We start from the raw sequence: 27,961 nt of genomic DNA, 5'->3' as shown, positions 1-27,961 counted from the left end.
TGTTTCAAATTTTAATTACATATACAAGAATTCGTATTCATTAGCTTGATTTAATGCATCTCTTATGGGACTATTTTTAAGACTAAATAGATGTAGTGATTACTTGTGTAAAACTGTAACAGCTCAATTAATGAAACAGATTAAAGCTTTCAGGGGACAAACAATACATAGGTGTACAGGGCAAAAGCATTCCTACCTTACAGTGGAAAATGTGATGATTTTATGAAATTTTCGATTGCTATAGAAAATGCAGTAAACATTAATTAATGCAGTTGTATATATGCCCTTCTAGAAGTAATTGCAAATTTTCTTCAGAATTGATTAATATCCTACAGCATTTCCAGTTCGATGCACCACAACATAGGTATAATTATCTACATGCAGACTTAAAATTCAAAATTAAGATATAGAGTGTGTAAAATATTCCCTTTTAAAACCACATCTAAATGCCATTTCCTTAACAATATTATAAATTCATAAAATAAAATACAATTCTAAAAAGAAATTTTAAATTTTTATCTATCCAAGACTGCTTTCACTGTTAATCTTCAAATAATTTGGAAAGGATGAGGAGTGATAAAATGACAGGGATATTGCACGTAGTTGTCATTTAGCAAATCACCTTTCCATTTCTCATTCATAACATGATTAATTATGTTGGAAATCAGTACGGCATGTATGAATTTAGGCTACACTATGTACTTGCTACACTATGTAGGCTACATTATGTACTTGTTGAGATACAAAACCTGCTGCTCAGATGTTTCCAAATCATCAAAAAAATATCCTATATTTCTAGGTAACCCATAATATTGGAAGCAATAGCAAGACATCAGATAATTGAGTATGGGGGGTTTTTTTGGTTTATTGATTTAATGTAATTTTAAGTAATACTTTCACACTATGCAGGATACCCAACACCTGCAAATAACAATAAAAATATGGACTAATATGAAAACTTATATATCTCTGAAATAATGAAATGAAATGAAATGAAATAGGTAAACAACATGACTGAAAATGAGACAATATATCATATGGATTGTGATTTACATATTTTTTAGAAACACATTTTCAGAATGCACATGCATGAAAAAACTTTGTAGAATAGTTCAAGCAACGATTTTCTTTCTTCTGTGGAAAGGAAGGAAGTAGAAGTGGGGAAATAATGGACGCTGATAATATAATCATGTAACCAGTACTTAATACATTACACCTTGCCAAAGTTTCCATGTGGAGGTACAAAAACATGCTGAGGACTTTCACAGTTCAGAACGTGCCATCTGCTTTTGAAGCTGGAAGAGCAAATAATAAACTTCAGCAGCTTCTGTACACTGCATGGTCTAGGTGATACTTGGCCAAATTAACTGGAAAATGTATTTAACAAATAAACCCTTTTAAGGACAGCTAAAGGTGCCCTTCTCAGCCACGAGTAAATGCTCACATCCATACTACTGATTAAAGTGTGACAGAAAACTGGAAACAACTGCTTTCAATATGTTCACTGGGAAGATACATGAAACCTAAATGTACATAATAACATGATACAGCTCTGTGGGGATGGGCACTATGTTCCTTAAATTCCAGAGTAAAATTCTGAAAGTTCTGCAGGTACATAAGATTGAAGAGTGATGCTGTCACATACAGAAAAGGAAAAGGACCCGCTGTATCACATCACTGTGCAGAACACACAAAAAATATCATTTAGAGACAAGAATCTAAGACGTCTAAAAAATATCAGTACTCATATTCCAAAAGTGCCAATCCACCTTACTATCTAGATGAATCAAAATCCTGATGACCTCAGTATTTCAATCTCTTTGTTAAATTTACCTTCTTTCAACCACTGAATTGAAGAAACATCATTTGCCCCCATGACAGTAATATCACTTTAACCACAAAGTAGAGCAAATTTTACATCAGGCAAATGCATTTCAGAATCTACTCATGGAATGAAATGTGTTTGGATTAATGTTCTTTGAATAACTTTAAAGAACAAATCCATAAAACCAATCCAAACTACATTTCAAGTATGTGCTCAAAGCTTTAACTGAAAAGACCAATACATTCTCAGTCATGAAATCATAAAAAATTACACTCAAATGAATGCACATTTTCAAACCAGTAATGAAAACATCATAAAATAAACAGAAATAGAAACACAAATGAAACTGCATTGAAACAGGTTTCTATTTTCTTTAGGCAAGGCAAAAAAAGTAAGTAATCAGGGCTTTATTGACTTTCTTCTATAAAGCTGCCATTTCACAAGTATCATAAAGACAATGACTGAACATTTAAAACTCATTTAATCTTCATCAGGTTTGAGAAAATGGCCATATCTAAGGAAACTAATCATACAGTTAAAGAAAAGCAATAGCTCTAAACTACGGGAATGTATTCGTTTCTTGCACATGTGGATTAAAAAGAATAAGTTTGAAAAGGAGAAAGTCTGTTTCTATAGATATTGGATGTGTTAGCTGTGGTGTTTAACCACTGCAGTCATAGTAGCATCCAAAACCAGAATAAGTGTCAAATATTGTCTTCCAAACTAATTCAAAATCAAATGTAGCAAATATTTTGTTCCCTTGTTGGAGAGCTTTGAAACAGCAACAAAAATTATCATTTATTCTGCTCTTTGACTCTTTTTCTGCACTATAGGGAAAAAAACCCCACACAATTTTGCAGGTAAAGCATACAGATAGAATTATCTATCTCCAACAGCCTCTGAGAACACAAATCAACAGTTTGCCATGGATTCATATTTTATATCTTATAATTCAAGAGCTTGGGAGGCTACAACTGCCTTGTCAAGTTTGCTTTTTCCTTTGACAGAGGTTAAGGATGACTGCTGAAGGATTACAATTTTATTGCTGCTTGGTGAAGGATATACTGCTCTCTCTACATTTTAGAAGGACTCACAAGAATAATCACAAGTCATTTTGGAGGCCAAGCCCATAAACTCAAATTCATGTAAATCCCTACTAGTCACAGTCTACAATCACACCTTGCAAGTTATTTAGGATGCCACTGTTTCAAAGGTAGCAGTATAAAATTCTAGTAAACAAAGGAAATGTGTAAATTGAACTGATAGTATTTTTAGTGTAACAACAAGAAGAATGAGGCCATAAATACAGAGGTGTTAATATTAAGGTAGAAAAAGAAGGAAATAAAATTTTCAGTGTGAACTTGAACTCTATACCTAGAATCAATTTTTAAATTTTTGTTTAGCTGCATTTGTTGCTACAATATTATTAGGCTTTGAAATCTGTATGGCATTTTAATTGCTTAAATGTATGAAGCAAAGACAATGCTACCTCAGCTGAGGCAGTGCAGACAATTATCTGACCAATGTCTCATACAAGAGAAGCCTCTGGGATAAAGAAACAAACTTCCAATAGTTTATTTGTATTGAGCTGTATAACTCTATCAAGTATTTATGGAGAGAAAAAAATATCTGCTAGATCAAAAGGAGGGGAAGTGATATGCTTTTCTTTGTAAATTTTATGTGCTTTTACAATCTGTACAAAAATCCTAAAATAAATACACTGCCAGCTAATAAGATTTGAATGTATGCTATGTGACTTTTTCCCATTAATACTAGATGTTAATACTAAACATAAAAGGAAAACCCCGTTTTAAATGTAGAAAAAAAGTAATGTCGACACCTGCGGATGAACAAAAATAGAAGATAGAAAGGAAACAGTTTCCTAAATGGCAGTTCCTATTAGCTTTCTGTATATTGAAAAAAGGATTTATGTTCTAACAAATTTGTTTCTAAAAGAAGTGGTAGGGCAGATGGGTTAAGCATACAATCTAAGAAAATAGGCTGATATGCTGAACATTCTCTTCTCACCTTATCAATCTACTCTATATAATGAGATCAACAAACCTTTGTCATTTCAGAATTGATCAACATTTACATCACAGAGAAACAGCTCAGAAGAAAAACACAAAAACATTCAGATTTTGCTTTGATTTTTCTTTTTTGATAGTAAAAGGCAATTTTGAGAAGTCTAACATGCATGTTTCATGGTAACTTTCGCAGCAGTCTCCTTCACATACCATCCTATAACGGCAAAAATAGTCCTAGCTAAGGCTTCCTTTAATTTCATAATTTCTGCATTACATTCCCTCACAGCACAAATGTTCACAGTTCAGGTGCAGCAATTAATACTTAAGAGTACTTGAACAATGTAAAAAATATGATCCTAATCACAGTAATATGATACTTTATATGGGTCAGAATTATTTCTAAACATTTCTGAAGTAAAGATTGAATACTTTACTATTATTTAACATTACTAATATAAACATTACAAAAACCTCTATATTATTTCTGTTTTACTTTTTACCTAGCTTGCACATATGAAATTCCATGACTGGAAAAGCATTAATTCATTACCAAAGCATGATATCAATATCCATCTCAAAATGATAAATGAACCATTTTCAGAACTATCATTTGTACAAGATGAAAAGTGACAGCAGTGATTAGCCACTTGTATAACCCTGACATACAGTGGCAAATGTAGATATGACAACTTTTAGAATTGTAGTTGTTTGGATAAAGCTTTTAAAATCATCAAGTACACCCTGTAATGTAAGATGTTGTTAGCATGCCCATTTTTAATTTATCTTAAACAATATATTATTCTTATATTTAGCACTGAAATGTGATGACAAATATAATTTATTCAATGCGTTAATTCCTAAGCATAAAATATAAGACCCCCATTTGTAATTTCAAAAATTATGTTTAAACTGTTTCAGTTCTCAAACTGAAATAATCTGAATCTGTAAATGTATCTGGACTTTGAAGACTTTGAATGATTCATAAGTTCTCCAAAGGACTGAAATAATCTGTGTGAACTAAAATGTATTTTCAATCAAGGAGAATTGAAATTGAATTATATTTTCAACTTTATAAAAAAAGGTTTCCAAACTTGCTTTCCAATTTGACTTGCCCTTTTATTGTCAAAAAAAAAATGAAATTACATTTTATTGCTCAATGTAGATGACTAAAACTCTTTTAGTGTAACCCAGTTCTTACCTCACTGTGATAGGGACGAGCACACCCCTGCTGACAGATTGGTTCAGGGACACAGTCAGAATGTTCTGAGAGCTTCCACAGCCTAAGCGAACTGTTGGTCTTCCCTCCACGAGATACAAGTGAAGAAACTGCTCTCCAAAATTTCTTTCACCAGCTTTGAAAACAAAAAAGAGACAGTCAAGCTTCTGGAAGTGTAGGACCTCACAGAACTAAATCACACAACCGGAACACCATCATCAGACACGATGCCTATATGGCCTTGGGGACCCTCCTGTCCATACACAGGACCTTTCTTGGGTGACTGTGAGGAAAAAACTCAAACTGTAATCTCTGTATTTAGCTAACAGTTAAAAGTAAAAGAAAATAACTAAAAGAAAAAATTTACTTGCCACTGCAGTGGCATCGATCTCACAGAGATCTTGCATTAACTGAACTTCTCTCTATATCCAGCAGTATCGTTAAGGCAACGAAGGTGACAATAAAAAAAGAAATTCACATTCATTCAGCTTTTCAAATAAATGATAGAAAACAAAAATTATAAGAGGACAGCTCTTATAATAGATTTAAAGATTATGAAAAATTCACCTTTCCCAATTAATGATGTATTTCAGACTTGAAGAGAAGAAAAATTATTTACAGAACATTAAACATACTGGTACTTGAACTATTAAAAATATGAATGAAAAATATGCTTAAGTTCACTTCCACTAATTAATATATTATACATTGTAAAAATGACAGCAAAATATTTATATTTAAGTGATGAATGATACAAGGCTCTTCTAAAAAAAAAGGACTGACACCTACAGTTTCAAATGCTATTAGGTGAATTTGTCCTTTGAATTTACTTTTCATAAAAGGTAAGACAGTTCCTGTTTGCAATTTTTATTCACCTTTAAGACAAATCGTTAAAATGTTCATCTGTTTATTTCACTGTATTTTACTATGTTTAACTGAAGTAAAAAAGACTCACTAACTGGGTCAGGAAACTGAAAAACTGCATGTACTCTTTGATGTACCACTGCCTCTGAATAGGAGGCCTGGGTGCTGGCGTGGGTGTTGGACAGGGATCTCACACTAACATTTGGGGGACCCTCAGCTGTGGAGTGCCTGGGTTTGGGTGGCTCTGCCCATGAACCACAAGCAGGAGTCCCCCAGAATGGGTCTGGGATCTGGGCTGGATTTCAGCTCTGGGTAGGAGCTCCCAGGCCTGGAGCTGCTGCAGGGTCAGAAAATCCTTTATTATTTTTATTCAGAAAGGTAAAAAGAATGAGGGCATTATTGGGACTTAAAAACATAATAATTTGTAATAAAAAAAAATCAACTTTACTTTGGAGGACAAAACAAAGAGCAAAAAATTATCTATATTTAGATCAGAGAGAGACAACAGTGCTTGCAACTGTCTGATCATTTCCTTTTGTATAGTTCCTAGCAGAAACAGTTCACAATGTAAACTCCCTCTCTGTGAGCAGCTTTTTAGTCAACATTGCATTTCTTCAGTCTGTTACAAATCCTGATGACCTACTAAAGTCTTTTATGCTTAGATATATTTTGTATTCTGAATACCTAATTAACTCCAAAGCTATTTTAATTTGACTGGATTTCATGCCTTTGGCTTTTACAATTTCCTTCTACAGTAGTCTGATAATTCTCTTTCAAAATATATTGCACTATTGCACTGCTTTTTAACCATCATATAACTGATATATGCATATATTGTACTATTTGTTTCCTAGTCTTCTCCCCTCCCTGCACATGCCATTCCTGGCATTTCCAATTTCTACCAGTAAGTAGGTCTGTAAGTCACATTGATTCATAGAGAATGAAGTGGATGTATATGTGCATGTATATAACATGTCTTGAAAAAGTAAAGTTACAGATGAACAGCTTGTTTCCCCTCTCCCAATGACTCTGTCTGTCTACTCACATTGCCCACTAGTAAAAACCTGGAAGAAAGTCCTCATTATTACCAGTAAAGTAAAAAATCTGGGACAGCTCTCTCAAAGGCAGCATTACTTCTTGAAACTTCAGTGAGTGTTGCTGCTTGAACTTCAGTCTAGGGAGCACTTTTAAGTCACACTTACAGGTGACTACCAGCATTCTTCACATTATTTGCTAGGTGGTATGAAATCCTTTGAAAGGACAGTCCTTTAAATCTTTCTACAGTGAACATGAGGAGTCACAGAATTTTCTACTGGCAATGTGGAAGAGCATACACTACCTAGGGCATATGATAGAAATTACCTTCATAGGAAAAGCTCGAGTCATAAGCAAAACAGACAGGTTCTGGGAAGAGACAGAGATCAGGAAATATCTGAGTTAAAAACCTTGTGGATATTAGGAGTAAATCATCTTGACCTCAGTAGAGGTTATGTGAGGGTTCCAGCAAAAGAATCTCAGCAATCACCCTTTCACAGAAAACTGTGAGCTGGAAGGTAATTTTTGTACATCAGTATGTCAACAAGCAAATGGCCATTGAGCTTAAATGATTGCTTATCTAAAAGACAGATTTCAAGTCCCATTAAAATATGGGATTAGCTTTATTAAGAAAGAAACTATATTTTGACACAGGAAGGATACTGTGAAATGCTCTATGTGAAAATGCGAGCTGAAATAAGAGACAAAAAGACTACAACTGAAATGTCTGAATGGCCTCTATTTAGTTTCTTAAGGGTAAGGGCAATATGGGAAGATCTGGGGAACAGACCTTCTGAGAAAAAAGGAAATAATTTATGAGCCCAACTTATGAAAAGGGAACTGCAGTCCTTAAGGAATGCTATAAACATGGGCTGTGAGATCTGAAATCCAATTGTCAGAAGTTATAGGCTACCATATATAGCAGAAGCTAAACAATCTACCCTTGAAGGGATTGTGAGCAGCGTTATGCTGACTCTCTTAAAAGTGAAAATGATGAAGTAAAACTTTACAACTGTATCAGGTTTTTATGATCGCTAGCAATTTATTTTGCTTTGTGGCTAAATATCACAATTTGCTTTGACGTGTTGATGAAATTTAATCATGCTAACAAATAAAATAATTAAGGAATAGAATAGAAATTTTATGAATGCATTCTGTAGTCAACAAACAAATCTTCTCACAATGATGGCTAATCTTTATTGGCACAAATGTAATTGTCACATTCTATCAACAATTTAAACATAACACAGCAGCAAAAATTCCAGAGAGTTTTAGTCCATTTACCGTTAACACTCTTTAATGTATGTATTTCTTGAATACATACTGAAATAATTAGGGAAAATGTCATTATAAACAATGTAAATGCATTTTTCTTTGTATTAAGACAGATATATGTATAGTAATTTTCTATAAATCATACATAGACTTTTATGACATCCTCTTTCCCCCCTTTTTTTTAACAGACAACCTATTTTTGGAAGCCTCTACAAGTCCTTACTACTTGTTAATTTCAACTAACCATTGATAAAATTCTTGCTAATAAAGGCATCAAATAAGATTTTTTTGAACAACGGTATGGTATGATTTACTAAAGTGGCATGCCTAGCACATGTAATGGTTCTCATCTTTTGCCTCTTGGCTAGCCTATAAGCAGGCTTATTTGCTGTATTCTCTATATTTATTTTATTTGTCTAATATATATTTGCACATTTATAATTGCACTAACTGCTAAAAGGTATTAAAATAATGCATTGATATTTCAGTGTTCTGTTCTTTTTATTTAAAGGCATGTTGACATGAAAAAGTGAAGAAGGCACAAATCGGTTTTGTTCTTCACTGGCTAATGTACTAGGTAAAGACAGATACAAGTTTGAATCCTTTTATATTATCTTTATGATTTTGGCTTAAATAGTCTTCTTATGCATACTTTCTGATTCAAATTCATTTGTGTATCAGTAGCATCTTGTCTGAGACTTCTCCCTGTAATTAAATGTCTACTAATTATCTGCCAGAAAAACAGATGTAACCTCACCACCAACTGGTAAAAACAGGTGTGTTTGTAAAATGTGTAATCTGAAGTTGGATTAATTTAAAAAAACTAATCAAAAATGTGTAACAATTTTCTAGTAAAATACATCTGAAAGAAGCAGATCACTGTAATGATTTTTCTATTTTAAAAAGTTATTTTGACAAATAGAAAGGTTTTTGTTTTATGAATGTGTGAAGCAAATTGTAACCATAATTATTAAACCATTGCTAACATGCATCAATTAACAGAATCTGAAAATGTTGAGAACATTAACCCTTAGATGTGTATGATTCTTGTACCTAGTGAGAGCAATAGCCTCAAGTTGGCTTTCTGCTGATGATTCCTTCCTGGGATGTTTGATGGTCACACAACTTCAAAAAAGCGGAGTAAAGGCAGGAATTGTATTACTATTAAAAGCAGAAAAGACGACAGCAGCAGCTTCTCTTTTGTAGTAGTTAGTAGTGAAATTGAAAGACAGAGTGGGGAGAAAAAATGAAGGGGTGGGGGTGGGGAGGAAGAAGTGGGGATGAAGGAAATACAGAGAAAGCATATGAAGGAACTCACAAAGGATATTTATTTGACAGAAGAGTGTTCAGAAATAATTAAATTCTCAATTATCTGTATAGGCACATGGAGTTCATTCATAAAACACTGGAAAGATTTTTATTTATGTATTTATATAATTTTTTATTTTACATTCATGTAAAACCAAATAAGAATATTGATCCGAACCATTATAAGAAACATTTGCAATATTTGGAAATTAATGTAATTATCAGGGACACACAGAACAAAAAGAGTAAAAACAAGGAAAAGTAAGTGGTGTTATAGAAGGAGGGGCAGAGATCCTTAAAGTGGAAATGAAAAGGAAAGATCTATCTAATGTTTAACACAGTGTCAGAATTCTAAAAGAATTCTTATAATAAGATGCAGAAAGTAATGGATGACTTACCAGAATTCTACAATAATTCTGATAAGTCGTCCATTATTTTCTGCGTCTCTGTTCCACAGCCAGGTAGAGATCCAAAGTTTTCCTTATTTACTTATCTATTTATTTAGCTTAACAGAAATCTAACCTTAAAAGAAACCCTACTGGTCGCTAAAAGAGTGGAATATTGCAAATCAGTTAAAATTCCATTTTAGCGGTAACACAGGGAATGAAAATGCAAGTATGACATGGTACTGAGAACCTGTGAAGAAAAGGTGAGTTTTCACCCTGAGAAAATATACAAATATTATCCCAAGTTGCTGGAGCTACCCCAGCTCAATTTTAGGGTGAGAGCTCCACAGTGACTCCTTTTTGGAGGGATAAGAAGTGAGCTGTGACACAGCCCATGGAAGTCTCAATATGGATAACTGGAAAGGAAAAAATGTTTGGGTTCTCCACTAATGTCATTCTATCATTCCAGAAAGTGGAAACATTTATATTCTAAAGAATGTGAAGTCCTCAAATACTGCTGTAACAAAATCTCTCCAAACACCTGAAAAATACCATGTTAACAATTTTCCATAGACAGTATGAACTAATAGCTGAACAGGTTATATTAGGTTTAAATATCTAATTAGGTTAGATGCAAAATAAGCACATTATCTAGAAAAGAAAATATGTAGAGTCATATGAATTGGTCGCCTAGTTCACCCCTAGCAATGAGCAGGGACATCAACCTGAGCAGGTTGCTCAGAGTCTTCTCAAACCTGACTTGGATGATTCCAGGGATGAGGAATTGACCACCTCTCTAGGCAGTCTATTCCAGTACCTTGCTCTCCTCATTGTAAAAAAATCTTTACAACTAGTCTACATTTACACTCTTTTAATGATTTTTGGTTTAAAAACATTACCCCATGTCCTGTTACAACAGGCAATTAAGAAGTTTAGCCCCATATTTCTTATAAGCACCCATTTAATACTTAAAGACTGGAATGTGGTGTCTCCAGAGCCTTCTCTTTTCCAGGCTGAACAAACTCGACTCTTTTAGCTTCCAAAAACACCACTTCCTCCTGAGTTACTCCTGAGTATAGCAGAGAGAATCTTCTTCTTTTTTTTCTTTTTGGTTTGGAGTTCTTTGAGATTTTTGGTTCACAGAGATGCTTACTCAGGGCTTATGTGTAGATAGCAAGATTAACTTTGGCTGGAGCCAAATTACTCTGCAGTGATGAAGCAAACAAAATCACTAAATGCCAAATATATTCAAAATACTTCCAATAACCTTCACTGAATTCTTCTTCAAGGGCAAATAACTCCTCTTGAAATTGAAATAACTAACAAGTATAAAACATTTTGATATAAAGAACTGCAACATCACCAATTACCCATGATTCTTGGCAAATTTTGCAGTACTGTAGCTTAGGCAGCTGCAGCAACAGCCCAGATATAAAATACAAGGACTTAAAATGCCATTTTGAAAAGAAGTAAATATTAATTTTCAGTTTGGGGCTAGAGTGTTTCACATCTAAAAAATATCTAGTACAGATAATAAAAAAAGACATAATTAAATAATGCCACAAAGCTTATATTACTTTTAACCCTGCCTTATAAATATGTACATAGTTCAGATGAATTCACATATACTACTACCAGATTAATATAAATGCAAAAAAAATTAATCAGAATCATTCATGCTAGATCAACAACATTTCATGTGTAGAGTAACTCTAGGAAGTTGCAGTGAACTGAAAATGCTCCTAATGATTTTGTCTTTGTGGAGTAAATCTATCAAATAATCATATTTTTCTAGCTCTTCTTGGGAAGAAATCACCTCACTTTCCATGTTTTCCATTGGCAAGAAATTGCAAGATAAAATATATAATGAAATACTCAACTGGCAGAGAAGTCTATTTTTTCTTGCTGACTAGTGAAAAGTGTACTTCTGTCTCAGAAGTTTATGCCATATATTGAGGAATGAAATATGCAGGCAAGAAGCAACTTTTTTATGTAGTATTAACAGGCATACATCCAAGTCTGCACATATACTCTCTGGGGATCACAAAGGAATTCTCTGAAGTGTGAAATCACAGTAAGTGCTTCAAAATATGGCAAAACTGCAGAACCTAAGATAGTTCTATAAATCAAGAATTTGGAACCAAGATCACAATTATAAAAAGCGAGACTCAATCCAACTACAGAGAAGTTGTTTCTCTATAAGTTGTTCAAAACTTCAACATTTGTATTTTAAAGCTGTAAAACTTACAACTAAAGTCATATGCTTACTGTGTTCTTTCTTGTCAGGAAGCAGCATTTTCTCTTGTAAGTTATGTTTTGCTCAATGAGACATAAATTAGAGAACTTTCCAGAGGAACACAAGGAACAATGGTCCAAATCTTATAATGCAGCATGCATTAGAATACCAAAAGGCTTCTGCTGCATTTTAATGACTCATTTTGCTGTTGAAGAGGAAATGCCAGCTGATGTACACTAAAGTTAATAAAGACCTGAAGGAGCTAAAACTGATACTTAGCTTCAAGTATCTTTGGTACTCACTGTAAAGAATTGTGCCATTTAGAGCAGTTGTTTTCACTGTCAAGTACAGAGTCGTCAGATTGCTTGTTTCCTGCCCAGATGCAGTCCTGGTATCAGATACAGATGTCAGAGAAGGTAGCTCCAAATAAGAATTTCCAGTGAAGGATGGAAAAAACAGTGCTATGTCTGAAATGAACAACAAAAAGATAATTTTATTAATTTATTACAAAATGAAGTTATAAAATGCAGGCACTTTAGAGAGATCCATTTTTTATACCTGTGAATAGCATCATCAAGTATATTATTTGCTGAGCACGCATATAAATTTCTTTAATTTCAAACATTCGAATCAAACACACAAAAAATGAAAAAGTTCTAGCATCTGCTTATTACCAGAAGTGAAAAGACCATTATAGGAGGGACTAATGCTAGAAGATGCAAGTTAAAAAGACTGTCATAAATTTTCTTTACAGATGTGTCAGTACACGACTTTTGTCCTTTGACATCTCTGTGAAGTACTTTTAATTTTTATTTCTAGATGGAAAACCCAGTTTTTCTTCATTTTCGGAATACTCAAATTTGTGGGGTTTGAAATTATAAAGAGAAAGCCATTGGGCAGAATATGCATTTTTCCACTACATTAGTCTGGAAATGAATAATTGTTAAGAGAAAATTTTTAAGTGTGAAGGCTTAACATTTACAATGTTTATTGCATTCATTACTTTAGTCATTATGGCTTTTGGGTTATTTTTTACCCTTTAGACATGATAATAGTATCATGAATGCAAGAAAAAATAAGCTAAAACTAATTGAGGTTAGGCAGAATGTCTTCCCAATGCCTTAAGAAACTTATTTAAGCAAAATACCTTGAAGATTTCCCAGACTGATCACCAGGGATATGAATATGGAATAAGCATCAAAAAAATTTTTTTTGAGTTCAGGTAACATTTTTGCAAAGAAATTTTTAGTTTAATGAACTAAAACTATACAATGGATCTGTGAATAATGATTACACACAGGCAGGACTAGCACTACAAAAAAAATTGTATTCACTTTATTAATTTTTTGTTTGTTTGTGAATCTGACCACTGTTTACGCTCTGCTGTTTTTAATTGACTTAAGAAAAAAAGGACAAAAGGAAAGGCCTAGCTAAATAAGCATATGTGGAAGGACAGTCATTAAAATACACCACACCCTGTCAGCAAAAGAAAAACAGCAATGACTAGTTATGTTTCTAAATCATAGGTCTGGAAAAGTCAGGATTGTTGGAGAAAGTGGAAAAAGATATGAGATGACAAAAAGGTCAGTGGCACTGCAAATCAGAAGCAGACCTACATGATTATGAGCGTTTTTTTCCTAATTATATTCATACTTTGAAGAGAAACAGTACTAGGAGGTCTAGCAGTGTAGTGCAAGGCCACAAACAGGATTAAGGGCTGGGTTCTCTTTCACATGAGGAAAGGCTGAGAGAGCCAGGATTCCTAAGGCTGCAGATGAAGCAGCTCACGTAGATCTTAACACCTGTCTGTAAACACATGGGGATGACAAAGAGGGAGCCAATTTTCTCTCAGCAGTGCACCTGATAGCAAAGGGAACAAATCAAAACCCAAGAAATTACACCTGAACACACGGAAACTCTGTTTCACTGTGAGGGTGGTCAAACATAGGCCCAGGTTACCCAGAGGGGTTTGTCAGGTCTCAGTTCCTGGAGATTTTCAAAACCAGACTGGGCATGGTTGTGAGAAACCTGTGCTAGGTGATTCTGCTCTGCTTGAGCAGGGGGTTGGACTTGATGGTCTCAAGACGATGGTCCCTTCCACCCTCAAAAATTGGTGATTTTGTTATCCTTCACAGGGAGGTTCTGTGCACTCAACCTTAATAATTACTCTTGAAGTGCAGTGCCTTTAGAAATCTCACTGTAGTTCAGTACTCACAATGTAGTGGTACACTGAGCAACAAAGCTATTAAAATGTCTTTTATTAGGTAGTTAAAAAAATCCCAACTGGTCAATTTGTAGAGTAGCTGTCCACAATTTATATTCTAAGTTAAAATTCATTTGTGAAGTTTCTTTCAGCTAGGCGAAGGGAAGGGGGAGAAGAATGAGGAGGGGAAGAGATCGCGGTCTATGTGGGCAATCTTGAAAGGAAGGACAAGCTCATTACTCCTTTAGGAAGGACAGCTCCCTTCAAAGGAGGGATTTCCCCTAAGGATTTAAAACTTTCCAGGGGATCCAGTGCATTCCATCCAGAGAAGTCTTTGCATTGATGTATAGTCAAAACTACTGAGAAAAGATTCTATTTCAGCAGTCCTGTCTACATCTGCAGGGCTGTGCCCAGAGCAGCCTAGGCTTCCATCACCAGTGCTGTGAAGTCCTCTCAGAAATCAGCAGAAGAGACACAGCAAATACAGCAATTGCATCAGAAACAAATGCATACCTGGCAAAAAAAAGCCATCCAGAAATGCCAAGATGCAGAGCACATCCTCTTCCCTACGGTGTGCAGGCTATCAGCCTGCTGATCCTTAACAGTCATTCTCTGCCCTAAAGCTGTACAACAGCTGCAATCTGCTGCAAGTCTACAACATCAGTAAAGAGGGCATTGAGAGCACAGGGATTAGTCTTCTGCTTGGATGAAGGATCTAAGTGGGAGAAAACAGATTCAGTCTGTGTATTAAGAACCAAAAACCTATGTCTGTCATACACTACACAGGTAGAACAGTATGGGCAAAGCTGCCAGTCTGGGCAAAATTTTTCCACTTCCCTCATTCTAGTAAACTCTTAATTAGCAGAAATTAAAGTCCCATGAAGCACTGACTATGGCTGCATACATCAGATCCAAAGAAGAGCATCTGCTGAACTACAATGAGCTAATTCTCTACCACATCATGACAGTATTTTAGTACTTCTTCCTAGCAATATTTACAGTTCTTCATATTTTAACATGATTGCTGGCAATAAATAATTTAGTATTTAATATATTTCACAGGACAGGCTAACAAGAAGAACCTAATTCCACCCTGGGTCCACTATCTGACACTGTCACCTCTGTCTCTGATCACAAGGACTCTCTTCCACTGAGGCAATGGTCTCCAAGTGAGTACATGCAACCTAAGGGGTTCTCAAAACAATTAACTTGGATACAGGAAGAAATAGAAACTTTCTCGCATTTTAAGGATAAAAAAGGTTACAAATAATTCCAGAGAAAAAATTTGCAAGAGAGACCAGAGAGTTGGGTCTGAATTACCTGACAAACACATATTACTAAGACTTCTACTTTAACAATTTAATGGAAGACTCAAAGTTTCTACTGAAATAAATAGATTAGATGGGATATTATTTATGAAAATTTTCATAATAACACAGTAAAACAAGAAAAAGTTGAGAAACACCAGTAAGCTTCTATTATGTCCCTACCTGATTTTGTCTTAGTCAGAAAATAAAGAGGAGTAAGGGGAAGGATATAATTTTCTACTGCTACTAAAATGGAATAAATCTGTTTCCACTCCTACCTCTTATTTTCCCTTTGCATTCTTCACTTTTTATTACAAGATTGGCTCAGCTTGAATTTGATTTTATTCTGTTGAATTCTTTTTAAAATATATTTTTCAGTCCTGAAGACATTAAGAGTCATCAACTGCACCAACCATCACTAAATAAATTCAAATGAGAACCAAGAAAGACTTTTAACATCACAAAATCCTAGCAAGAGAAGAAATGCATACATCTTCTGGTAGGAAAATCAGACCAAACATCTGACTAAGCTTGTCTACAATCTACAGGGTAGATTGTAGATAAGTCCATGGTCCTCTTTAATAATTAAAGTAAATAGGTAGTCCTTGGATGTGATTATCCTCACCCAATCATGATTTAAACCTGCCTAGTTCTCTCTATTTGCTATAAAAGGACTTGAGAGTCAATAGTTTAGGTGTAAACATGTATGCCAGCAATATCTGAAGGCAGATTAATAATTCTCATTTTTTTGCTTATGTATCAGAGATAGACAACCTGCAGAATGATTTTCTTTAGGCAAAACCAAATTAGTACAGTAGTTTTGAGTTGAAATGTTAAAGATGTGAACTGAACAGGACATCAGAATATTTAGTTTAAATAAGGGGATTAAACTCTGAATTTGCTTTTTATATCTTTCAATTACAATGGTAAACATTTTCTGAAATCTATGGACAGATTCTGTGCTTGTTCTTCTTTTCCATCACTCAGAGACTGTAATAGAAGCACAGGTGATAAAAACTTTTACAAGCAGTGCAGCAAACCTTTTCCATATTATTAAGAATGGAGGTGTTCCCAGCAGGCAGAAAGTCAGTTAAGAATCAATATCAAGGGTCTGATGAATGCATGATCTGTTCTATCCATGTCATGCTCACAGAATATCCCAGGCAACCAGATTTAACCACCTTAGAGTAATGCATCCTTTTATCTTATGTTCATGGTGTGAAGAAAATCAAAGTGAAATAAATATGATTCAGAAAATTCCTAGGGATTATGTCTGGTACACATGAAATCTGACTTGGGTGTTTCATAAAGCATCACACGCATCTACACCAGTACAGAAATACAGTAACCATTTCCTATGAAATAATTGATTAGCTGAGTTCAGCTCTTTCAAGACAATAAAATATGAAACAAAATAAATCTTACCCTTGCTGCTTTCATTCATTTGTCTCAATGCACAAAAGTCTCCTGCCTGCTGTAACTGAACTCGAACATAACAAAGCACAAAATTCTTACAAAATAAAATGCACAAGTCTTCCTCTATCAGGCCTGGTGCCTTTTTGATAATGCTCTCCGCTGCCAACTGGGAGGTCTGAAATCAGATCACTGACTTAATCTCTTACTTTGCAGACTGCTAGGGCCTTTGAATGGCAGAAAGACAGTACATTTAATTGTGAAGACTCAAGAGGAAAGCACTAAGGGCAATGGGTCATATAAGCAATCCTTAGAGCAGGACATAAATTAATTTTCATTGAAAGAAACTGCCATACAAGTGGAACAGTAATAGAAGAAAAGACTTAAAAAACTAGGAAAATAAAGCAGAAGATATTCAGCAAGCATGCATCTGCAAAGGTACAATGAAACACAGAAGAGAAATAGGGATGATCAAAGGGATGGTGTTGCTTCCAGATCGAGAAACAGAACAGGCCTATTCAACATGCAGAGGAAAATGTGAGTAAGAAATGGCAGCTCCATGTCTTGGAACACAGCAGGTAAGGGAATTCAATTACTCAATTATTGTTACTATCAGGTCACAGGCTTGCAAAACAAAAGGAAATTCTTATTAACTTTTTGCAGAATGTTTGGGGTAATTTTTTGCCAAAAGATATTATGTAGGTCAAAAGTATATAAAAATAATGAAAAGTTAAGAACAATACAAGAACAAGGGAAACTAATCCACCAGTCTAGCAAATACAATGGAACCACAGGTCAGGAAACCTTAGTCTCGTTGATTGGTGGAAGCTGAAGCAATGCACTTGGGGAAAAATCTCTGTTGTCCTGTTTTATATAGCCTTTTTAAAGAGCGACTGTTTTTTCTCTGAGAGAGGATATTGAGCTAGATGCCCGCATGGCTTGATCTGGCTTGTGATTTTGTGTGACTTGTTCTGCTCTGTGTACCACTGCTAAGACTGCATGACAGAAACTAAGAGAGATGCAGACCATTTAACATAAAGGAAATTAATGATTCCCTAGATATCTGAAGCCTATAGCAATTGTCATCACCTAGTGCCTAGAGTTACCCATCTCCTTTGACAGCTGTATTTCAATAAGCAGATCAACTCAATGCAAATATGTTATTAGATTTATTTCAAGAAAAAAAATTGTTGATAGTTTTAGCATTCCTTAAGTACAAAGAATTTGAAAAGTTAGTTGCATGTCTGAAAAAACAAGATCACAGTAAATCAGTTTGATGTTAACATGCTTTGTGAAAAAGCACAAAACAAAGACATAAACAAAGGAACAAAACAAAGAAATAAATATTTTCATATTCCTATTTTGTAGCTCACAATATTCCTCTGCCAATCTCACGTTTTACGAAGGAGGAATAATTTTTTTTCCCAATACCCTCAGTTGTTTTACAGCAGCGAAGTTATACCTGCATTAATTTATAGAAGAAGAAAATTTAGTCAACTACTGTGTCTGTCTGAAAGGATGAAAATGATCTGTCTCAGAATAAGAAGAATTTTATTCAGTTAATGGGCAAGAAATATTATAAATGTCCAGGTGAGATGTGCTGTGTAATTATTACGTTCTGTAAATTTTTCTGGATGTTGCATAGACATGTAAAGTCCAGATGTGTCAGCCACTACAACAGACTGACATGAAAAAGACAAAAAAATTATTAATTCATATTCAACTCAAGATTTTGTGAAAATAGAAATGACACCTCCACATAAAGATAAAAAGTAATGAAGATGTTTTGTGTTGAAAAAAATCCCAAAAAATCTAGTTATTGTTATCCCAAATCCACAAACAGAATTAGCCTCTTACTGCCTGTTTTTTCATAGTTTTGAAAACAACACAGTGATTTGTCTTTTCCTGTTTGATTAGTTTCATCTCCAAAATTTATTACTTTTCTCCTAAGTGGATTGGATTTCGAAGCGGAAAGAATGTTCTTAATTGATACTTGTACCTAATCAGATGTGTTTTACCACCTGCATTCAAAATGATGCATAAGTGCTTCTCTTTTCCTGAATTTGACATGGAGGAAATTGGGAAGCTATTATCTAATATTTTTTCAAGCTGAATATATTTGACAGGAAATATGATCTTCCTGCAAAAACACCAGAGTTTTATCTATTTTTAAAAAGCACCCCATCTAGGAGGGAAATGAATGTCCTTTATATCTTAATTTAAATATTTCTATCTTTCCCAATTATGGGAAAAAAGTCTAAGACAGACTCTTAATATGAAACCACAATTTAAACTGAAGCTGTCATATTGCACTGCTACATTTGGTGCTGAAATGCTGGTTGCTTTGAAGGTCGCTGTGACACATATTATGGCAAAATTTAATGAAGCAACACTTATAAAAATCTTTTGAAGTTCCCTCAATAATATATTCTGTAAAATATCACAGAAAATCTACTTGAACATGAGCTTTCACAGTTTTGATTTACATTGAATGAACTGGTAAAAGAAGAAAATGAAATAAAGTATTGGTTTTCAGTGGGAAAAGAGGCAGCTGTCATAATATTTTTGAAAACTCATACTTTTCATAACAAGTTGATGTACTAAAGATCATCATTGTAATGAGCACATTTTGGTTCCACAAATGAATGGGTCAAATGGCTTAATTTTCTCTTGGTTTGCAGTGAGTCTCAGCTAAATGTGCACATAATTTATTTGTATGTTATAATTCTTATGCTTATCAAAATTCCAAGGCCTTTTTTGTTTTATTTTATGGGCTATCAATGTGTTTTCAGCCACTTTAATTTTATCTCTGCCATCTAAGTTTCATTTTACACTCTGCAATGGTGCTTGAACACATAAACAAACATTCCTATCCCAAAGGATCTTAGAAATACTTGAAGAGTAATTGGCTATAAAGGTTTAATTTGGAAAAATATTTAGATTTTTTTCAATGTGTGTCATACTTAGTCAGTTGAAGAGGAATCTTCCATCTGGATAACATTGCAGACTAATTTGTCATATGGTTGCCACCAGATATTAGATGATCAATATTAAAAGTGAAATGCAAGCTGTAGTTTCAAGAACACTAAATTTAATGTGCTCATGTAAATAGCACAGTTTCTGTATTGCTACATTGTATATGCAACAGGTTTTTATTACTTTCCTGGGAGATTTTGATGAGATTTTGATAGGACTTTCCTATTATTATTTAGCTATAGAGGTACACAGTTTAAAGAATTGTGTAAATCTAATCAGAGTTTTAATTTGAGCTTGTTTATACAAGTTCAGGGTGCAAAAAAAAAAAGAGAATGTGAAAGCAACTTTTTCTCCATCTCTTAATTATATTAACATCTTGCTACGGCTTCCTTTGGGAATCATGTAGCTAACTCATGGCGTTGGTGGGAAAAAATCAACAAATAACAGGCAAAAAAAGATATTTAATGGTTAAAGTCATTAAAAAATTAAATTAGTATCAGAGCATGGACTAGAAAACCAGATATTTCCCTCTGTTTGCCCTTTCCTGTGAGGATTCAAAAACCAGTAGTTTTCTGTCCCCAATTTTGCTAATGCCATTTTTTTTTATTTCTAGCCTAAAATGCAAAATATAAAAAATGGAGAATTATCTATATAGACAGCTTGCCTATTCCTTTCCTTTATTTCCTAACATTTATCACAGTTACATTAGTTAGGAATTATAAAGCTAGAAGTAACACATATAATGATCATTTTAAACATTTACACTGCAACAGATGCACTGTTGGTCTTAGAAAAGTATTTTCCAATTGATTTTTAATATATTTACTGTGTTAATATTTAAGAACAATGAAACAATAATAACAAATTGGAATTGTAGTAACTTTGATAGTTTTCTTGGCAATTACAAGGCAGCAATTTGGGGAAGCATGCTCATTGACAAATATTTATGCTTGCTTAATCCCAACAGCACTAATTTCAAAGTATTTTAGTTGGGCTCAGTGTTGTGGGCACACAAACCAGTTCAGTCACAAGAAATTGCTAAAGAATATTACAATCAAGTAAGCAAACTTATCTGGATTAAAATAATGAAAAGGAATTAACTTCCACAATTCCTAATTTTTAGCAGCCTTATTCAGCCAAGTTGTAATACTCTGACATCTTAGGTTTTATCTTGGCTATAGTCTTTAACTGTAGAATCCTCATTCTCCCACTTCCAAAACATAACTGGTAGAAGTTCCAGATGAGATGGATGTTCAGAATTAAAGCTTTCAGTTCATCTGCTTGCTTTTCTTCCATTGATTTGATGTGAGAGTGCTAGCAAACTTTTACTGTGGGTGTAGGTGAAACAAGGAGAGAACCTCTTCAATATATCTGTACATTGCCTTGTTTGTGCCAACTCTGGCATGGATTTTTAGACAGGGCTTTGAGCAACCTGTTCTACTTAAAAATATTCCTGCTTTTTTTATGGGGGAGTTCAATCAGGCTTATACACGACTCTTCAACCCAAACCACTTGCTGATTTTATGATTTTATTAAAGCAGAAGTGACTGAGCAGCAGACAAGAAGACCCTAACTGCCTTCCCATAGCTGCTGCCTCTTGGGCCAGTGCAATCCTTCCTCGGGAGGAAGGCAGAAGGAAGGGACAGACTGCTTTCCTGAGGAACAGAGCAAGCTCCATTTGGAGACAAAAGAAGCCTACAGCATGGCTGTAAACACGACATTTCCAATGCAATTTTTTCCCCCTTTCCATTCTTCTTGACCAAAAATGAGGACCCAAATTGATTCCCAAAGGTATAAAAGGCCTGTGAAGAAAGCCACCAGTTTTGAACAGATCTTTTTGCAGCCTTTATTTCCTCAGGAGAACAGATCTGACTTTTGTCTCTACAGGGAGTGAGTTAGTGGTTTCTGTTCCATGCAGCATAATTTTAGGCAAAGATTTCTTTTGTATTTTGGGGTTCTTTCTGAAAGACCAGCAAAATAGCCCTTCAACTCTAGCTTTACTTGGGAATCTGAAAAATGGTTGCTCCAGACTAAAACATCTTGTTTTAAAATCACTTCTGGTACTTTTTTTCCACTTGGCGCAGAATATCACATATCACAGAAAATCTACTGATTTCATCACATGCCAAAACCTTCCTTTTGCTTTACTGTACAGAATGAGATTTTAGCACTACTATTGCCCTCTTTTCATTGGTGTAAGTAGACCTACTCCAGCAGGTTGTTGAACTTAAATGAATAGCGAGGTGGTCAGGGAAAGGACAGAGATAATTTTATCTTACAGAAAAGTATCTGCACACAAAATATTTCCTTTTCTTAATGGCTTACTGCAGATTTAAAATACATTCATTTCAAGATAAGCAAGACTTCTGTTTCATAACAATTCAAGTCCAGGTTTGGAAAATGCACTGATTGAAATGACACAAATGATGGAAAGCAAACGACAAGTTATTTTCCAGCATTTGCCAATACTTAAGAAACAATTTCTTGTCTACACAGATATTCCTATAAGGAAATGACTCCAGGAGGTGAATAATCATGTCTTACAGGCAACAAGCCAAATACAGAAATATTTTTCAAGGACTAAAGTAATCCTTGTTCCTCAACACCATGTAAAAGAGAATTTCTTAAGCAAGGTATGAAGCAGCAGTAGATCTCAAGTATACCTAGCTTCATAATGAAAACACGAAGGTACTATTACAAATTGCCTGATTTTTTTTTCTGTTGTTTTATTAATGAGCTAAGGAATTAATCTTGTGGTATCTTATTTTCAAATAAATATCTATTTTTAAATAGTATGTCATGTTCTGTCATAGATCCTCAAACTGACTATTTCTTTCATTGATGTCAATGATTTTCTTATGTAGTGGGATGATTTTCACTTTATTTTTAGGGATAAAACGTGATAATTTTAGCAGTTTTCTGTTATGAGACAGAAAACTGTTTGTTGAACAGTTGAGTAGCAATTACAAAAAAACCCCAGCACTGCCAAGCTGATACAGAACTCTTTGTGGAACAGACAGTGAACTTAAAATTCAATATTTTAATGTAATATAAACTCAGGACAGTCTTTCCTGCAACTTGATAATGAAAAGGATGCGAGATAAATAATCATTCTTTTATAAGATTTAGGAAATTCTACATATTTTGGAAGTGAGGTCAAAATAAACTAAGCATACATTTGAAAAATGGATGATCACTTCTGCTGCTTTGCCAAAATTCTCTTCCTCACGTTAGTATAAATGTCTGTGGATGGTCTGAGAAAAAAGCCTGTCATAATAATGTGCACTAGCATATTTTGCTGTTGCTAAATATAACAGCTGAACTCACAGGACAGAAGCATGTTTTAGATAAGAGATGCTTAAGAACTGATTTACACCATGTGAAGGAATTGTACTCCCAGCTAGAAGGACAACTGACTAATAAAGAAAAGGAGAAATGAAAATTACATTTAAAACATGACCTTAAAAAGTCCTCAGACAGGCTTTCACCCCTCACACCCATCCTAAAAAGTGACCTACACTGGGCTGTCCTCCTGTTTCCCCAACAACCCAACACAGAACAGGAAGAGTTTGGAGTCTGTGCTGTCCACTAGGTCCAACTCCTTAATTAGTATCCAGAAATCCGCAAATGCCCAGGTCTCCAAGTCTGAGGAAGGAAACCCTACACTTCTGGACACCCATCAGATCACCCAGGAATTTACAGATTATGGTCTACTTGCTCCAGAGACTAATGAATTTCTGCAAGAAATTCATTGGATCTTATTTCTTATTCCTGTAGAACCACCTGTCTCAAGTTTGGAAAAGCTTTGGTGAGTTTTTGATAGTAATAATCTCAAAGTACTAGGTCCCAGCAACCATCTAATTTTGGTTTTATTGTTCCAAATTGAAATTAGAAGGAAAAACCCAAACTCCTATTTTTTTTCCTCACAGTTGAAGAAGGTATTTCTTCAGCAAAGCTTAAAAACTATCCAAGGAACACATTGTGGAAGTACTAACTTTTTACTTGTAAATTTTTTTTTCTGCTTTTTTTATTACTTTGTCACACTGCACATTTTTATATATGCTGCTTCCATCAACCAGGAGCAGATAAAATAGTCTACATTTTTTTTTCATTCTTGTCTTAAAAATGGAAATTTTCAAGCCAAAAGTTTAGACAGGAAATACAGGCATAAATCCACCCAGTACATTCCAACATTAAAGAGAGAATGGAATATTTTAATATAAATATTAAAGAGAGAATGGAACTAACCATGAGAATTTATATGAAATATATTAATTCACTTTCCATATTTAGACAGAAATGCTTTAGAAGTTCATTGTTAAAAGTTATTTTACTAGGACATCTTTCCACATAGCAGCTTTTCAAGGATATCCTTGATGTATTAAAATAAGGAAACAGATGAAAGTAATGCCTTTCTCTTCAAAGTAAACACTTCTGACTGTCTTCTCTTCCATCCCTGATGAGTCCAGAACATATATTCTCACCCATTCCAAAACTGAGAGATTAATATTTCACCTCAGGTTTGATATCAATTTCAAATTTAGCTTTGATAGTCTTCCTGTCAGCTGCCTACTAAGGCAGACAGAAATATGTGAGGCAAGATGTTCATCAGGATTGTGTGATGCCAGGAATCCCAAAGTATTGCAGCTAGAAAGTCTGCTGCCCTCACTATTGGAAAGTTAAAAACCCTTCCAGGTTCTCAGCTGGTGTATTTCTGTTTCTGACCTTAGAGCTGCTGACAAAGGACATGATATGCAAGAGGGCTGGTCAGCAATTTTTTTTAAATTCAAAAGCACTGATGTCTGCACTGCAGCAGGAGTTTGTTAGAAGAAAAGGTTTGAAACTCAAATACTTCTAACTATGTAATACAGTATAACTGGCACCTAGCAAAATAAACCTACAGTCTCATGCACTGATAGCAAAATAACCAATCTTTTACAGATGGCTATTTTTTACTTTGTTCCATTTATCACTGGCCTGTGGCTCACACCTATTAAATAGTAGTTTATCTACCATTTTGCAATAACTTATTTCAATTACCTTAGACATTAGAGCATACTATCAAAATATAAAAAGAGAAAATTTCCTTTTGTATAGCTAAAATTAACCAATACTCTGGAACAGAATTAATTGTTGAATAGGCCAGTCTTTTGCTGCATTAATTATAATGTCAAGAGCTACTTAATGAAGTTCAGTACTTTTCTTGTTGTTGTTACTTATTAAGTTATTTTTTCAGTTTTAAATCTCAGAGGTTCCACAGTAAATTTCAATGGCATGACTGCACTGTTTTTAGCTGTGATAAAAGCATAGCTGTGTGGTGCTATATTTTGGTTTTGTGATGAAAAAAGTGTTCCTCACTTCTACCTTCCATTTCTCTTCCCCATCCCACTGGGAGGGAGGGAGAGAACCGCTGTACTGGATTGAGCTGCCTCCTGGACTCCTTAAACCACAAAAGTGTTCCAGGAAAAATACTTTCAGGCTCTCTAGAAAGCATTGCAATGCAGGTTGTTGTCATTTTATAGAAAGCAACTATCAGTAATTCTGAAGAGAAGGTGAAGCTCCTTGCTCAGCCTTGGATATTGAAAATAATAGCTGAGAAGTATACATCTGCCTAGGGTAATAAGGCTGAACAGTAAACTTTCAAAATCTTCATTGACTGGTAAATGCAAGAATTTCTAAAAATGTCTGAAATGTCTGAGGTAACAGAATTTCAAACAAGAATTTCTAGATTAGAATTAATTGAGGTATCACTGTCTTGACAGTCCTCTTTGTATGCCAACTGTTTTTTTTCCTCCAACAAAATCTAAAAAGTCATTGAGAATGACAGGCCTGGCAAAATGCAATGTGAGGTATTGAAAAGGAGAAATAAAGGAGGGCAGATAATATTTCTGAGAGCCATTATTAAAAAGAAAATAAACCACAACATTTTAAATGCATCACTGGTGCAAGCAAAGAATAGCTAGAAGTTGCACCAAGAGTTTACAATAGTCAATTTTTGGTTCACAAGCATAGTTCAAGTAACACTTTTTATTCTTTACCTCCAAAAACTATGGACCTGAGCTGTGCAGAGAGGAGCCTCTCCCAGGCTCTGCTCTTATAAAACAAAGCAGTTACTAACAATTCCTTCCTGATAGGACATGGTACCTTAGGATGGGAAATCTTATTTAAAGTCATTGGCAGGACTAGAATTAAGTTTCATTTTGAGAACTATCTGCACTCCTGTAATATCCATTTTCTATAACTTTTTTCCCAATCTAATATGCAATTACAAAATAATCTTACAATGTCACAGCTTTGCCACTAATGTCACACAATATCGTAGTTCTCTGGTACATGAAAAAAAACTTATATGAAAGCAGAGAATAAAACAATACTGCAATCATATTTACTGCTACTTTTAAATACACATTCCCCATCTGCCTTACTAATATCTGCTAGGCTATAAATAGCAATGTAGGAAACTACTTATTTTTCTAATCATAGATGAAAAATTGGTATGAGAGGAAGAAACAATGTTTAAATGAACTATCATTCAGCATAGCTCAGATGCAGCTTGGAACAGTAGCAGTGCTGATTATTCTTTCGGAATAAACACAATCCCAAGACACACTGAAAGAGTAATAAAATCAAAATATGCTCAGAAGAACATGTCCCAGCATAAGGAACCCCTGCCCTTTCAACTTGTGGTATCTAATTATTAAAAAAGGTACATTTTGCATTTTAGTGCTGTTTGAGTTTTCATCTTTGAATCTATGTTTTACATGTAGTCACACTTCAAGTATTTTCTCCCTAACAGTCTCAGTGCTGATGGATTTCATACTGGAAAATTTAATTGCTTTTCTGGATTTTACATTCATTTTGTAACAAACCTACTAAAAAGTACCACAATGGGTGAACTGCAGGTAAATGATCCAACACAGCTTTAATCTAATTTATCTGCTAAATCACTTTAATTAGTTTTGGACTGTCAGCTATTACTTCCAGATTTTTAAAACAGAAAGATGAATGAAAACACTTACTTAAAAAAACCCAAAAAAACTCCTACACACTTTCCTCAAGTTAAACAGCCTCCCACAAAGTAAAAAAAACAAGTGAGAAAAAACCTCATGTCATTAGTATAGCACTTCCATTTTATAACTTGGATATAAGGCACAAAATAACTAATATCCACCATTTTGTAAAATGCTCTAAAATGCTCTTCACCTTTATTATCTAATGTCTATTAGAGAGTGAACAGTCTTGTTCAGACTGATTTAAATTCATGTTTATTTTAATGCATGCTTAGAAAATTTGAAATTTGCCATTTGGCTTGTTTTTCTACTGTGCTTACTTATGTCAGACTCAGTAGTATAAATCCAAAATAAAGAGTCTCTAAAGCAATGTATGATAGTGACTACTACCAATAAGTGTGGGCAACCATTTTTAATAATATAAAATATCACAAAAATAAACTTATTCTCTTTTCATATGTTGGACCCAAACAATGAAAACTTGGGGTTTTTTTCTTTATTGCACAGCATGTAAATAAACAATAAATGTTTAAAACCTCATTATATAGTGCATGTTGCTTTATTTCTGAGAAGCAAATGTTTTGAAAGTAGTTTCATGATGATTATAAAGAACAAATTGTGTGAAATAAGTAGAACTTTCAAAATTATATCCAATTATAAAATGAATTTTAAAATCATGTTGACATTGCTAAGAGCACAAAGTAGTGGTCTTGATGAGAGACCAAACTGGCTTTTTTAGACTTGTTTAAAACTGTAGAAGAGGAACAAGGGAGAAAATGATAACATGAACATAGACGAGCACCTTATCCAACCACCTAAGTCTTACAAGCTGACATAATTGCTTTTTAATCTATGGAAGTTTTCCTATATATTAAGAACT

General features: G+C 34.3%; 1 protein-coding gene across 4 annotated transcripts in view; it reads right to left on the bottom strand.

Annotated features, from left to right (window-relative positions):
* Positions 1–27,961, bottom strand: part of EYS (eyes shut homolog) — a 790,428-nt gene that overhangs the window by 135,444 nt on the left and 627,023 nt on the right. For all 4 annotated transcript variants that reach the window (XM_026791587.2, XM_074538459.1, XM_074538460.1 and 1 more), the window contains 2 exons: positions 12,475–12,639; positions 5,051–5,204 (listed from right to left, as the gene is read on the bottom strand). In XM_026791587.2, the coding sequence (XP_026647388.2) occupies positions 5,051–5,204; positions 12,475–12,639 (319 nt within the window). The remainder of the gene's footprint in view (positions 1–5,050; positions 5,205–12,474; positions 12,640–27,961) is intronic.

Source organism: Zonotrichia albicollis, chromosome 3 (assembly GCF_047830755.1).
Source record: "Zonotrichia albicollis isolate bZonAlb1 chromosome 3, bZonAlb1.hap1, whole genome shotgun sequence".
NCBI classification, from domain to species: domain Eukaryota; kingdom Metazoa; phylum Chordata; class Aves; order Passeriformes; family Passerellidae; genus Zonotrichia; species Zonotrichia albicollis.
Note: the sequence above shows the minus strand (reverse complement) of the source record. Positions and strands in the feature narration are given on the sequence as shown.